General features: G+C 42.4%; 1 protein-coding gene across 3 annotated transcripts; it reads left to right on the forward strand.

Annotated features, from left to right (window-relative positions):
• The first annotated feature begins 10,507 nt into the window (after positions 1 to 10,507).
• Positions 10,508 to 13,607, forward strand: ATP5MC1 (ATP synthase membrane subunit c locus 1). Of its 3 annotated transcripts, none has more exons than XM_044677175.1 (5): positions 10,508 to 10,542; positions 11,554 to 11,605; positions 12,368 to 12,445; positions 12,806 to 12,984; positions 13,387 to 13,607. In XM_044677175.1, exons 2-5 carry the CDS (start codon positions 11,567 to 11,569, stop codon positions 13,499 to 13,501), a joined length of 411 nt encoding a protein of 136 aa, XP_044533110.1. In that variant the 5' UTR covers positions 10,508 to 10,542; positions 11,554 to 11,566; the 3' UTR covers positions 13,502 to 13,607. The 3 variants fall into 3 exon arrangements, with proteins under 3 accessions (XP_044533110.1, XP_044533109.1, XP_044533111.1); XM_044677174.1 differs by having other exon boundaries at positions 10,541 to 10,627; XM_044677176.1 differs by lacking the exon at positions 10,508 to 10,542 and adding an exon at positions 10,635 to 10,684.
• The last annotated feature ends 1,007 nt before the right edge of the window (positions 13,608 to 14,614 follow it).

Genomic DNA, 14,614 nt, shown 5'->3' on the forward strand with positions numbered 1-14,614 from the left:
TACCCAGCTGCCCCGAAATGGAATGTTTTAAAAAAAGGATTTTGAACCCAGGTTCTTTGACTCCAGAGCCAGTGGGAAACACTTTGATCGTGTTATTAAGGGAGAAACCTTCCCAGAAACTCAGGCATTTGGAATTCAACTCAACCATGCACCATCAAAGAAAGCAACTGTCTTTCTCAACCTGGCAGCTTGCAAAAGTAAAGACAGAAATCTTTTTTAAAATAATAGCTAGCACATATCTAGCACTTTACAATTTGCAAAGTACTTTACAAATATTATCTTGAATTAATATAGAAATATGTTTTGAGTGATAACACATGTTTGACCTAGTGGAATTGCTTGCCAACTCCAGGAGAGGGGAGGGAAGAGAGGTTGGAAACAATATGAATCAACTATCTTTGGAAAACGTATATAGAAATTTGTTATTTGAATAAAATAAAGATAAAAACACAGTGAAAAAATAAAAACAAATATTATCTCACTTTGTTGCACCAATTATAAAATATAAATTTTGTTGGGCATGGATTGACTGTTGTCACGACAAATTATTGACTCCACACACTAGGAGTCCCATAGCCCTCAGAGAGCACCCAGGCTGTTAGAGTATTATGCTTAAGAGGAACCAGGTAAGGGCCAGCTGGGTGGCACAGTGGATAGAGCACCCAGGAGAATTTAGGTTCTAATCTGACACTTCCTGGCTGTGTGACTCTGGGCAAGTTGCTTAACTCCCATTGGGTAGCCTGTACCACTCTTTTGTCTTGGAACCAAATACAGTATTGATTCTAACACAGAAGGTAAAGGTTTAAAAAAAAAAATTACTGGGATCACAATACAGCCATTAAGGCTTCATTGCTGGAAATGTACCAAAATGCTCCTTTCTACAGCAATGAATGGTGGCTACAACTATGCAACTTGGAGCTGGGAATACCTGGGTTCAAATCTGGCCTCAGATACTTTCTAGCTGTGTGACCCTGAGTAAGTCACTTTTACCTCCATTGCCTAGCCCTTACCATTCTGTCTTAGAGTAGTTAATAAGACAGAAAGTAAGGATTTTTTTAAAAAGATCTGAAGGGTTTAGTGGACTGCAGAGCTAGTTGGTGTGAGACTGCCCAGCTAGGAACACTCCTCTTCCTGAGTTAAAATCTGGCCTCAGTCTCATCCTAGATGTGTGACCATGGACAAGTCACTTAACCCGGTTGGCCTCGGTTCCCTCATCTGTAAAATGAGCTGGAGAATGGCAGTGGCCTGCAAATGGCAAACCACTCTGTCATCTTTGCCAAGAAAACCCTAAATGGGGTCATGAAAATTCAGACATGACAAACGACTGAACGACAATAACAAAAAGTTCCGTATGAATCAATAACATGATACCATCTGGGACAATGCTAATTCAACATCAGAATACTTAGAGGCAGAATATTTAAAGCAAGGGAGGAGGTGGTAGCCCCCAGGTCCTCTTGCCTGACTGACCTCATTGCAAGTATTTCATTAGGTTTGAAATGCCTCGTCTTAGGGACAACAGTGGCAAAATGGGGTAGGTCCAGAGTAGAGTGATTGGTCATGGCAGGACCTAAAATCTTATCCCAGAAGGACTGACCGAAAAGAAGCTGAAAAGATGTGGGGCTGATATTGCCTCAATGGGGCATAACTAGCACCTGGGAAAGGAAGCAACTTGGGGGACTTCCTACTGATAAGATTTGCCCAGTAATGGAATATGTCCTGTCTTGGGATACATTAAAACTGCCTGATCTGTGGTGGGGCTCGAACAGAGTCTAGACAACTGTCAGGGACATATGTCATTGATAAGATTCCTGTCCTGGGAATGAGATTACCTTCAAAGTCCTTTGTAAGATTCTTTGTAAGATTCAACTCTAAGCCTCCCATTTTGAGACAGGAGACTAAACATATGCTGTTGTGGAGGTAAAGAAACATTGGGGACATTGGAGAAGAGATAGGGGAAATCAGGGAAGGTTTCCTGAAGAAAGGAAGTATGGAGCAGGGCCTGGAAGGACAAAAGGGACAGGGCTGGATGACAAAAGGGATGGAGCAGAGGAAAGGGTCTAAGCAAAATCTTCCTGGACTATGGATGGAGAAGTGGAATTGTAGGGGAGGACTGGGACCCAGTTTCCCCATCTGAAATGGAGAGTCCAAGCCAGAGAATCTTTTTTTTTTTTAATGAAATCATTTATTTAATTAATTAATTTAGAATATTTTTCCATGGTTGCATGATTCATGTTCTTTCCCTCCCCTCCTCTCTCCCCACTTTCAGCAATTCCACTGGGTTTTACATGTATCAATGATCAAAATCTATTTCCCTATTATCAATAGAGTGATCATTCAAAGTCAACATCCCCATTCATATCCCCATCAAACCATGTGATTGATCGTGTTTTTCTTCTGCATTTCTACTCCCACAGTTCTTTCTCCAAGCCAGAGAATCTTGCTGTTCAATTAAATGTTTTAATATATGCCAGGCATTGAGAATGCAGAGACAAAAATGAAACCATCTCTACTTTCCTGAGGAGAAAGAATATGTTCATAAATGTTCTGTTTTCTTTTTTAAAAAATAACTCTTACCTTCTGACTTAGAATCAATACTATGTTTGGGTTCCAAGGCAAAAGAGGGGAAAGGGTTAGGCAATTGGGATCAAGTGATTTGCCCAGGGTCACACAGCTAGCAAATGTCCAAGACCAGATTTAACTCCCAGCCCTGCACCCAATCCACTAAGCTGTGCCCATAGTAAATACCAAGTATATGTGGGTAGGGTAGAATTAGCCACAGAAAGCAAAGAGTGGATAACAGAAGTAATGTGGTATTAAGATGTTAATCATATGAACTTTAGGAAGATCACTTTGATAACTGAATGGAAGATGGACTTGAGTGGGGAAAGATTTATCACTGTTATTATATTGTTATGGCTCATCCACAAGTACTGAATATTCTTCCTTCAATTTAAGTTGCTGTTGTTTTAAATTTCTTTAAAGGCAATTCTGTAATTAAATTTTTACAAGTATTGAGTATAATATGGTAGATTGCTTACTAAATATATTTTTTAAAAGATGTTAATCATGTAGGTCTGTATCCCAAAGAAATTTTTTTAAAGGGGGAAAGGACCTACTTGTAAAAAAAAATCATCTGTTCTTTTTGTGGTGACAAAGAATTAGAAATTAAAGGATGTCTATCAATTCAGGTATAGCTGAACAAATTGTGGTAAATGATGGTGATGTAATACTATTGTGCTGTAAGAAATGATGAACAGGACGATTTCAGAAAGAGCTGGAAGACCTACGTGGACTGATGCAGAGTGAAACAAGCAGAATCAGAAGAACATTGTACACTGTAACAGCAATATTGTGGGACAATAGGACGTGATAGGCTTTGCTACTAACAGCAATACAATGAGCCAGGACAATTTTAAGGGACTTATGATGAAGAATGCTATCTACCTCTAGAGAAAGAACTGTTGGAGTTAGAATGCAGATGAAAGCAAAGAATATTTCACTTGTTTATTTGTGTTTGTGTTCTAGGTTTTGGTTTTATAAGATTACTCACTTATAAAAATGAACAAAATGGAAATGTATTTTGCATGATAATACATCTAAAATACAGATCAGATTTCCTGCCAGCACTGGGGAAGGGGAAGGGAAGAGAGGGAGGGAGATAAATTCAATCATATAACTAAGAAAAACTTATGTGGAAATTTGTAATTACATGTAATTGGTAAAAAAAATTTTTTTTAATTACAAAAGAGAGGGGGAAAAAAGATGTTCATCATGTGTTCATCCCTAGTAGGCCTTGTATGAAGTGTGAACATCTTTCTGGAGGGAAGTAGAACCCTCCTTTGGTCATTATCTGGCAACAAATATACTCATGCAGAAGGAGGCAACCCCCCCCCCCCCCCATCCAGCAGCTGGAGAATTAATTTGAGAGAGCTAAATAGTCCAGCTGAGATTCTACACTGAGAAGGGAGCTGTGTGAGGACTGTGTGAGGAGGAGAAAAAGGCTTTTCCCGGCTCTGAAGTGCTGGACTATGAGTAGCTTTGATCACTTGTTTCTTACATGGGTGCCTCATTATTGTTGTACCCTAAGATTGTGGCCACTCTTCCTGTGAAAGGTATATGTATTATTGGGGAATTGGAATTCAAGTTTATAGGGGAATGTTTTATAGCTACTGTTATTATGCCATTTTAACTAAAATCTTTGCTAAAAGCTATCCTGTTAGGGGCAGCAAGGTGGCACAGTGTACAAAGAGCCAGACCTGGAGTGGAGGGATCTGGGTTCAAATGTGGCCTCAGATACTTCCTAGCTGTGTGGCCTAGCCCTTGCCCTTCTATCTTAGAGTTGTTATTGAGACAGAAAGTAAGAGTTAAAAAAAAAAAAATCTAGTGTGTCTACTGGATGAATCTTAATAGGAAACACTAGAGTTATGGGACTTGTGGGCTATAGTAGTAGGAGCCGGGGCTCAGAAGGCAACCCCTAGAACCAAAAGTAGTAGCAAGTGCCCTGTGGACTCAACTTTGAAACAGAGATGCAAGTTGAGGAAGTCACCTAGAAAGAACCATAAAAAAATAAAGATAAAGTAATTTTGGAGTAGTGGTAGTAAAATATTGATAACAACTAGAGGAATCAGGGAATCCCTTTGTAGAAGGCAAGGCTTGAGTTAAGTGTATAAGAAAATGAGGAATTACAGAGGCAGAACCTTCTAGGTATTGGGGCTCAACCTGTGTGAAATAAGAGAGGTAAGAGATAGAATGGAATGTCCCAGAAAGAAAATATGAGAAATGCCTTTGGCATTAATTAGAGGCTGCTGGGTAGCGCAGTGGTTAGAGAGTCAGGCCTAGAGTGGGAAGATCTGGTTCAAATCTGGCCTCAGACATTTCCTAGCTGTGTGAGCCTGGGCAAACCACTGAGCTCTGTTTGCTTAGCCTTTGCCCTTCTATCTTAGAGCTATTACTAAAACAGAGAGTAAGGGTTAAAAAAGAAAAAAAGAAAGGAATTAACTAGCTCGTTATCAGTTGTACTTTGTCTATTTTATGGGAGATAATTTTGCCAACTCATGGATTCTTAGATTTCTACTTGAGCAGGCTATCTTCCTCTAAAATAATCTGTCACTTCCTCTACTTTCCATTGAAAACCCCCTGCTTACCTCAAAATGAATAAGGATCATGGATGGGACCTTTTGTTGTTTTTGTAACCCCATTTGAGATTTTCTTGGCAAAGACACTGGAATGGTTTGCCATTTCCTTCTCCAGCTCATTTTACAGATGAGGAAACTGAGGCAAACAAGGTTTATTTACTTGCTCATGGTCACACAGCTAGTAAATGTCTGAGCTAAGATTTGAACTCAGAAAGTCTTCCTGACTCCAGGATGGGCACTCTATGCATTATGGCACCATCCAGCTGCCCTGTGGGACCTTAGAGATCATCAAGTCCAACTCCTCCATTTTACAGATAGGGAAACTGAGACTCAGAGAGATCAAATGAATTGCTGGAAAACACAGCATCTAAGGTAGCATTTGGATCCAGTTCTCCCCTGACTTCAGATTCTATGCCTGCGTGGCAGGCACAGTGAATAAAATGCTGGTCTTCAGAGGCAGAATGAACAGAGCTGGCTAGGTGGCTCAGTGGATAGAAAGCCAGACCTATAGATCAGAGGTTCTGGATTCAAGACTGGCTGCAGATGGTTTCTAGCTGTATGATCCTGGGCAAGTACTTGATCCCAATCGCCTGGGGCTTTTCAGCTCTTCTGCCTTGGAACCAATACTGATTCTAAAACAGAAGGTAAAGGTTAAAAAGAGTCTAATGTCAGGCACTTACTAACTGTATAATCCTCTATAAAATCAGGATAATAATAACACCTATTACACAGGTTTATTGAGGAGATCAAACAAAATTATATATGTAAATTGTTTCATAAACCTTAAATTGCTATATACATGCTATCATTATTGTTATTATTATATTATTATAATTTTTTCCATTATGTCAGGCTATCTCTCACAATTTTATATTACTTCAGCTTTTCTAGACTTCTTTTCCTATCTATTGCACCCCTCTGAGATATGGAAAAGAAGTATGGAATACAAATAAATATGGAATAGGGCTGCCCATCTTGTTCATAAGAGCTTATTGGCTGGAGAAATAGAAAGAATCTAGAGGAAACCAGCTTCATCATCTTCCCCCTCCTCAGGCAGAGTTAAGTGATTTGCCCAGGGATACACAGCTAGGAAGTATCTGAGGCTATATTTGAACCTAAGACCTCCTGAATCCAGGCCTGGAGCTCTATCCACTATCCATCTAGCTGCCCCACATGCACATAATATTTTTGTTGCTGTTCAGTCATGTCTCACCCTTGGTGACAGCATTTGGAGTTTTTTTTGGCCTAGATACTAGAGTAATTTGTCATTTCCTTCTCCAGCTTATTTGACAGTTGAGAAAGTAGAGGCAGAGTTTGGTGACTTTCCCAAAGTCACATAACTAATAATTGTCAAAGGCCAGATTTGAACTTGGGAAGATGCGTCTTCCTGACTCCAAGGTCCTGCTCTCTAGCCACTATACTACCTAGTTAACCCCCAACTCCCTCAGCTTACAGATGAAGAAACTGAAGCCCAGAAATTTAGTTTGCCAAAGATCACACAGTAAATGTGTGAAGAGCTGGAATTAGAACCCAAGTCTCCTGACTGACTCCAAATACTGCCTTCTTCCCACTAAAATCAATCCATCCACAAACATGCAATAATTGCTCACTGTTCCAGGTAGGGCAACCAGATGGAGCAATGTGCCAGAGCAGGGCCTAGAGTTAGAATCATCTTCCAAAGTTCAAATCCAGCCTCAGGCACTTCCTAGTTGTGTGACCCTGGGCAAGTCACTTAACAAATGAGCTGGAGAAGGAAATGACAAACCACTCAAGTATTTTTGCCAAGAAACCCCCACTGGAGTCATAAAGAGTCAGACAGGACTGAAACCTGGACAGTAACAACAGAATATACAAAGTCAAAAATAAAACTGGTGCCTATTATCAAACAATTTGCATTCTATTTGGGAAAACAGCAAATAGATAACTTACACATAGTTACAAAACTTAGACAAAGTAAATAAAAGATGAATAGAAGATTTGTAGAGGGGTGGGGTGCTAGCAGCTGAGGAGGAGGAAGAGGAAGAGTCAGGAAAGGCATCCTTGTTTGAGTGACCCTGAACTGAGCTTTGAGAGAAATCAGGGATTCTAAACTGAGATAAAGAAAAGGTATTTTCAGGACTGAGAGGACAGTCTGTACAAAGACTGGAAGGAAGAGGCCGAGTATTACATGTGGGGAGCAGAAAGGCCAGCTTGCCTGGAACCCTAAGCTTGAGAAGCTGAGGCATGTAGAAGCCTGGAAAGGCAGATTGGAGCCATACTGGAAATGGCTTTAAATATCAACAGAGAAGGTAATATTTGATTCTAGATTCTAGAAAAACACTGAAACTTATTGAAAGCATGATATGACTGGACCTCTGCTTCAGGAATATGACTTTAACAGTTAAATGAAGGATAGACTGGAGAGAGATTTGAGGCAGGGTTACTGAAGGGTTGAGGAAGAGTTATTGAGGTTGCTAGAGGGCTCAGTGAATGTTGAGTCAGGCCTGGAGGCAAGAGGTCGTTGAGTTCAAATCTAGCCTCATGATAAACCCAAAGATCCCAGCTATTTGACAAAAACTGCTGGGAAAAATTAGAAAACAGTATGGGAGAGATTAGGTTTAGATCAACATCTCACACCCTATACTAAGATAAATTCAGAATGGATAACTTAAATATAAAGAAGGAAATTATAAGTAAATTAGGTGAACATGGAATAGTATACCTGTCAGATCTATGGGAAAGGAAAGAATTTAAGACCAAGCAAGAGATAGAGAGAATATTACAAAATGTAAAATGAATAATTTTGATTACATTAAATTAGAAAGGTCTTGTATAAACAAAACCAATGAAACCTAAATTAGAAGGGAAGCAACAACTTGGGGAAAAAATCTTTATAACAAAAACCTCTGATAAAGGTCTAATTTCTCAAATTTATAAGGAGCTAAATCAGTTGTACAAAAAAATCAAGCCATTCCCTAATTGATAAATGAGCAAGGGACATGAATAGGCAGTTTTCAGATAAAGAAATCAAAACTATCAATAAGCACATGAAAAATTGCTCTAAATCTTTCATAATTAGAGAAATGCAAATCAAATCTAGCCTCAGATACTTCTCAGCTTTGGGACCCTGGGCAAGTCACTTAACACCCTAATTAGGCCCTAGCCCTTACTGTTCTTCTGTATTAGTATTGATTCTAAGACAGAGGGTGAGAGATAAACTTCCTTCCTCAACTCTAAGCAGGGAGAACTCCATTTCCAAGACCAGCCAGGCTGAACCAGTTAGAATTGTTTTTGTTGGGTCACCAAGTGTCAGACAAGACTGAAAAATAACTGAACAACAAAGTACTAGGTGACCACTGAGATCCCTTCCAGATAGATGTAGGATCCTGTGATATAAGTAACTCAAAGAACCTCATTTTATGAATGAGAAAGTTAAAAAATCCAGATTAGTGTCTTGCCCAAGCATCAGAATCAGAATTTGAACCTGGGTTCTCCATCACAAATCACATTTTTGAGGAGGAAGAAATCAAGAAGTTAAATAATTTGTTCAAGGACACACAGGTGACAAAGACAGGAGCTGAAATGAGGACCTGTGTGTGTGTGTGTGTATGTATGTATAAGTGTGTATAGACATGTTGTTTATCCAGATGGCCCCTTGATTGACTTTTTTTTTTTTGATCTTCAGTGCCTAGCCTAGTGTCCAACACAATTTTGTTCCAGAAAAACTTATTAGTGAAGAAATTCATTCTATATATCTGCTCCTGTTTTGCTACTTATTACCCAGAGCAGTGGGTTTACAAAGTGGAGGCAATGAACTGACTCTGAGGGGTATATGATCAGCTAATCTGAGGGTAGGAAGACAGGTTGCATCCTACCTGAACTGCAGTTGTCTTTTTTTTTTTAAACTCTTACCTTCCATCTCATAATCAATACTATAAATTGGTTCTAAGGCAGAAGAGTGGTAAGTTAGGCTATAGGGATTAAGTGACTTGCCCAGGGTCACATGGCTAGGAAGTATCTGAGGCCACATTTGAATCCAGGATCTCCTGTCTCTAGGCCTGACTATCCACTGAGATACCCATCTGCCCCCTGCAACAGTCTATTGTAGAACTTGTTTCCAAAGCTCTTATACCTATCCCTAGCCTCCATTACTCTCCCACTATGCCCCTTCTTTCCCTTATGCAGTCTCCTAACCTCCCCTGGTACTTGGTAATTAGCATCTAAGGTTCCATGTAGGTGCTGCTGGGAAAACTCCAAGTCTTCCTCCAGCAGATCCCCTCCTTGCTCTCTCTTATTGGCTGGAGCACTGAGCTCTATTTCTTGTGGAGAGTGTGGCCTGTAAGAACCCTTTCCCTTCTGCTACTCAATAAATTCTAGCGGCTCCCTCCTTCTAGAACCAAACATTTTTTCTTTCTTTTTTTAGACCCTTATCTTCTATCTTACAATCAATACCAAGTATCAGTTCCAAGGTAGAAGATTGTATAAGAGCTAGGCAATAGGGACTAAGTGACTTGCCCAGGGTCACCCAGCTAGGAAATCTCTGAGGACAAATTTGAATCCACAACTTTCTGTCTCGAGGTCTGGCTTTCAATACATAGACCCCTCCCTGCTGCCCCACCCCCAGCTGCCATAAAACATTATTTCTTTATCTCATCCTTTTTTAAAAGGTAAGTTTTGGAGCATAATCATGAGTGCATTAGTGCATGTATGTAATTACAGGTAAATATACACATATTGAAGGTATGTGTTTAAAAAATTTTTTGCTGATAGGGATGTGTGATCAAAAATAATTCTGATCTAAAAGGAGAGATTAAATGCTTTTCAGGTTCACAAAGGTAGCACTGAAAGAACTTGAACTTTGAGGGCTCTTTTTGCCCTCAAAATGGCAGTCTATCCGTTTTGCCATATGTAATCTTCCTAGAACCTTTTCGGCCCCTAATAAGTCATTGTTCGTTTGACTCCAAGTTCAGCTTCCAGCCTGACTTGAGGCCTATAAACCGACTACAGATCCCAAGATGCAATACGCCCATGGAGGTCTGACGGGAAGCCTCCTTTTCAAGGACAAGTGACGTCCCTACGCAAAGGCCTTCTCACGTCTTTTTCTCTGTTCCCACCTTGGCAGCCATTTTGTGCAGGAGGTTATAGAACTCCCGGGGTCCTTCTGACTCTATGGTCGAAGCATTTCGGGGGCTCCACCAATCGGAAGCCGAGTCCTAGAGGACCGCAGAGAGGCGGGACTCGCTGGAAGGATCCAATAAAGGGCGTAGAAGACGCCCGGCGAGGAACCAATGAGCGCACCGTGTCGGTTGACGGCTCCCCGTGGGGAAGGGGTGGGCTGGAGCGGCGACCAATGAGAGCGGAGGGACCCCGGGACACGTGGGCGGGGGAGAGAGACTGTGGGGCAGAGGAGCTCTGAAGTCCCGAGGTGAGTCACCTTGAGCTGAGCAAGCAGCGGCGGCGGCGGGCCGGGTCTGGGGAAGCGGGGCAGCAGGAAGGAGCGCGGGGCGCAGGTCATCAGGACTGGAGGGCAGCGTGCAGGCGGCAGCCTGGGTCCGACTGTGCCCCAGGCATGCCGCCCGCGGGGTTCCGGGGTGTGGAGCGGGGACCATGGGGCAGTGGGTGCCATGGCCTCCCTGGCCGAGGTGGGCAAAGGCGAGGTTCACTAGTTCGGGTGGAACGAGGGGAAGTGGGGCAGGTGGCTGGCACAGCACTTGTTCACGCTGCTTCTGCTATAGGACAGTCTCTCCTCTCCGGGCAGTGTGATATGGTGCCTAAAGCCCTGGTTTCAGAAGCCAGAGAAACTGGTTTGGATTCTCACATATGCTCGTTAACTGCTGTGTGACCTTGGTCTGGACGCGTAGCCTCTCTGGTCTTCTCCAAAATGAGCAAGTTGGATTAGTCTAGATGACCTCTAAGGTCTCCTCTGGCCAGCTCTAGACCTCTAGACTTGCGGTATACCTTAGTCTTGCTCTACTACTTGGGGACAAATCCTCTCAGTCCCCTGGGCCTCACTTTTCTCCTCTTTAAAGTGAGAGGCTTCCATTAGGTGGGCTCACGAAGCTTTTGTTCCACGAACAGTACTGCCTGCCTGGGACCTCCCAGGCTATCTCATGCCTCCTTGGTGAAGAGGGTTAGTGGGGGGACTGGTTTCCTTGCCACTCAGCTACCCCTAGATGACCTTCTTTCTCATAGCAGCAGAAAGTTGGGGAGAAGGGTTGCCTGGACTGTTCTCGACTGACCTCTAATTCCCTGTCCCTCTCATTTCATGTGGAAGGGCGAAAGGGCACAGATGGAGGGCAATTATGTAGTTCCTCCTTCCAAAGGAAGTACAGGGGACATGGGTGAAAGGGAAAGAGGAGAAAGAGGGGAAACCTGCTATTCAAGCCAGTGTCCTAAAGACCAGTGTTCTTATCTTAAAATTTTTTTTCTCCATTAGTATATAGAGCAGAATGCAGACTACAGGGGCTCTCCTCATTTCTCCAGCCCTGGTAAGCATTGTCTTTTGGGAGCTTTATACCACCAAGGTTGCAATAACATCTATGTAAAATTGATGAATTGAAGAGACTGGATACCAGTGCTCTATATAAGATACCCAGAAAATACAGGTGAAATACAGAACAGCTAACCTTTGATTATTAGGCAAGTAGAGGCAAGCAGTAACTTGGATAATTTGATATAAAGTGAATTTCTCTTTGCCTTTGAATGTGGTCATAAAGTGACTGACTTAGCACTTTTATCAGGAGCTTGGGGACCCACTGCCCTCAGTGAATGGAAGGAAAGAGACTATAAAGCAAAGGTCACTCTCTTTAGACTCCTGTTTGAATTCTCCCCTGGGTGAGAAGGTTACCAAATGAATGATTCTCTTCTGTCCTGGAGGTGGGGCACTATGCCTTAGCAGAACCGGGTTCTTCCATTATTGAGACTTTCAAGATGACCTGACTATTAATGTCTTCTGTAACTGACTAGCCTCTTTTTCTCACCCTAGAATAGTAGACAAGTCTGTGCCCATTAACCTGAGTGGCAAAGGGCATTATTGATGAATATGCAGAGGTCTCTTGGCACAATGTGTCTTTCTGAGCTGGTTTGAAGATGTGGTACTAGCTAATGGTTAAGGGAATGAATTAGTTGATCATGTAAACATTCTGTCAATTGTATACTCATGAAAAGCTGAACCTTGACATTAGGATTCAGTGGTTGGGAAGTTTATTGGTTGAACTTTTTTAACCATATATTTTTCTTGAATTTTGTAGATCCGCTGCTGTACCAGGGGTCTGATCAGGCCTTTATCTGCATCTGTCCTGAATAGGCCAGAGATCCATTTGGAACAGGTAAGAAAATAAAAGTTTTCTTCACCAGAACTGGGAACAAGTTGTTGAATTGATATATTGGGGTTTGAGAGGGATGAAGAGTCCAGTTGGAAAGGATGATATGGGATCCATTCTGCCTTTGTGGCTCCAGGTTCTTCAGTTACCTGGTATGGCTACTGTATGTGAGTTTTCCTGAGAAAGGACCTGTCCTGTATCCTATAGTTCTCAGCATCTTTTTTAAATGAGAGCATATTTTCCTTTGGGCTTTTATCACTGTATTTAGAACAAATTTCCAACAGGAGTTCAGCTTTACACTAAGTTTGAGAGAATCTGCCACCCAGCACTGTGACTTACCAACCTACCTGTCCTTTCACTTTGCAGCCTACTTCTAGCAGTTCCCCACTCCAGGTGGCCCGTCGGGAGTTCCAGACCAGTGCTATTTCCCGAGACGTTGACACAGCTGCCAAGTTCATTGGGGCTGGGGCTGCCACAGTTGGGGTGGCTGGCTCAGGGGCAGGTATCGGGACAGTGTTTGGCAGTTTAATCATTGGCTATGCCAGGTAGGTAGGGTAGGGGTGGTACTGAAAATCTTTGTCCTTAAGATCTACACCTTAGCCCTGCTAGCTTTTCATTAAAGGAAGCAGAGAAGATGGGTCTCCTCAGTAACCTCTCTTAAGTTGAGTTATAGTAACTCCCAGTTTTTCCAATTATTTTTGATGGAAAGTTTAGTGGGACAATATCTAACCCATGCCACAAAGCATCTTGCATTTCTCAGCCTTTTTAAGTTAATTCCCATTTGCTACAATCAGAGGGGCTTGCTCTTCTCCCATTAGGATAACTTGTCCAAGGAAGTGCCCTCTCATTTCATGCCTTATAGGAATCCATACCTCCCTTCCCCACTACTCTACAGCCCTACCTTCATGCATAAGTGGCATCTGTTTTCTCATTCTGTGTCCTTGCAGGAACCCATCCCTCAAGCAGCAGCTCTTCTCCTACGCTATCCTGGGCTTCGCCCTGTCCGAAGCCATGGGGCTCTTCTGTTTGATGGTAGCCTTCCTCATCCTGTTCGCCATGTGAGGTTCTGTGGAGGGTCTCCTGCCTCCATCCTGCTGCTTTGAGTCCAGCCCTGAGCCCCTTGCTGGAGTGTGCTGAGCTTTAACATTAAACACCATGTTTCTCTAAACTCATATGTCTAAGCCCCGGTGCTTTTCCCTTTGGGGCTCTGGTCGGGGAGAGAGGGAGGATGAGTGGAGATTTTGTTGTCCAGTCATCTCCAACATTTTTGACTCCTTTGGGGGGTTTTCTTGGCAAAGATACTGGAATTATTTGCCATTTCTTTTACCAGCTCATTTGACAGATGAGGAAACTAAGGCCAACAAGGTGAAGTGACTTGCCCAGGGTTGCTTGTCTAAGGTCAGATTTGACCTCAGGTCTTCCTGACCCCAGACCTGGCTCTTTATTACTCACTGTACCACCTAAGTGGAGGCAACAGGATATCATGCTTGGCTCCCAAGCAGACACCTCTAGCTAGAAGCACCACTTTGCTGCCTTCTTATAGCAAAAAGAACAGAGAAACACAGTGGCTGTGAACATAGGCTCTGTTGTGGGAGGACTTGAATCCCAGCTTTTGACTATGAGCACTTCAACTTCCTGGACCACAGTTTCCTTTTTCTAAAATGAGAGACTTGGACTAGATGATTTCTGAGGTTCTTTCTATTCTAATAGTGTAGCCACTTGGGAATGCCTCAGAAATCCATTGGTTTTATCATCAGAAGATGTGGGTTCAAATTTAGGTTCCACTATGGCGTGATTTTGGATAAGTTACCTCCTCTCTCTGGTCCCTCTTGCCTGCCTGTTGGATTAAATGATCATAAGGTCTTTGTCAGCTCTAAAAAGCTCCGATTGAAAGCTCTCTTTGCCCCTTCTCCCCCTTAGCTAATTTGGGAGAGTTATGTCATGGGGGGGGGTGAATGGGTAATTTAATCTGATTCTCTTAGCAGCTGTTGGTCTCTATGACTTAATAGGTAATGAAGAGATAGAGAAAAATCATAATGGGGAGACTGGAAAAGGCATTGAGAGGGAGGGGATGATGTAAAGAAGTGTGAGGGCTTCAGAGGATGGAATGACAAAGCTGGATCCTACTTTGATAACCTGGTTGTCACATTCTGAACTTGGGGTATGATGGCTTGA

The sequence above is a fragment of the Gracilinanus agilis genome, chromosome 4 (assembly GCF_016433145.1).
Source record: "Gracilinanus agilis isolate LMUSP501 chromosome 4, AgileGrace, whole genome shotgun sequence".
Classification (NCBI taxonomy): Eukaryota; Metazoa; Chordata; class Mammalia; order Didelphimorphia; family Didelphidae; genus Gracilinanus; species Gracilinanus agilis.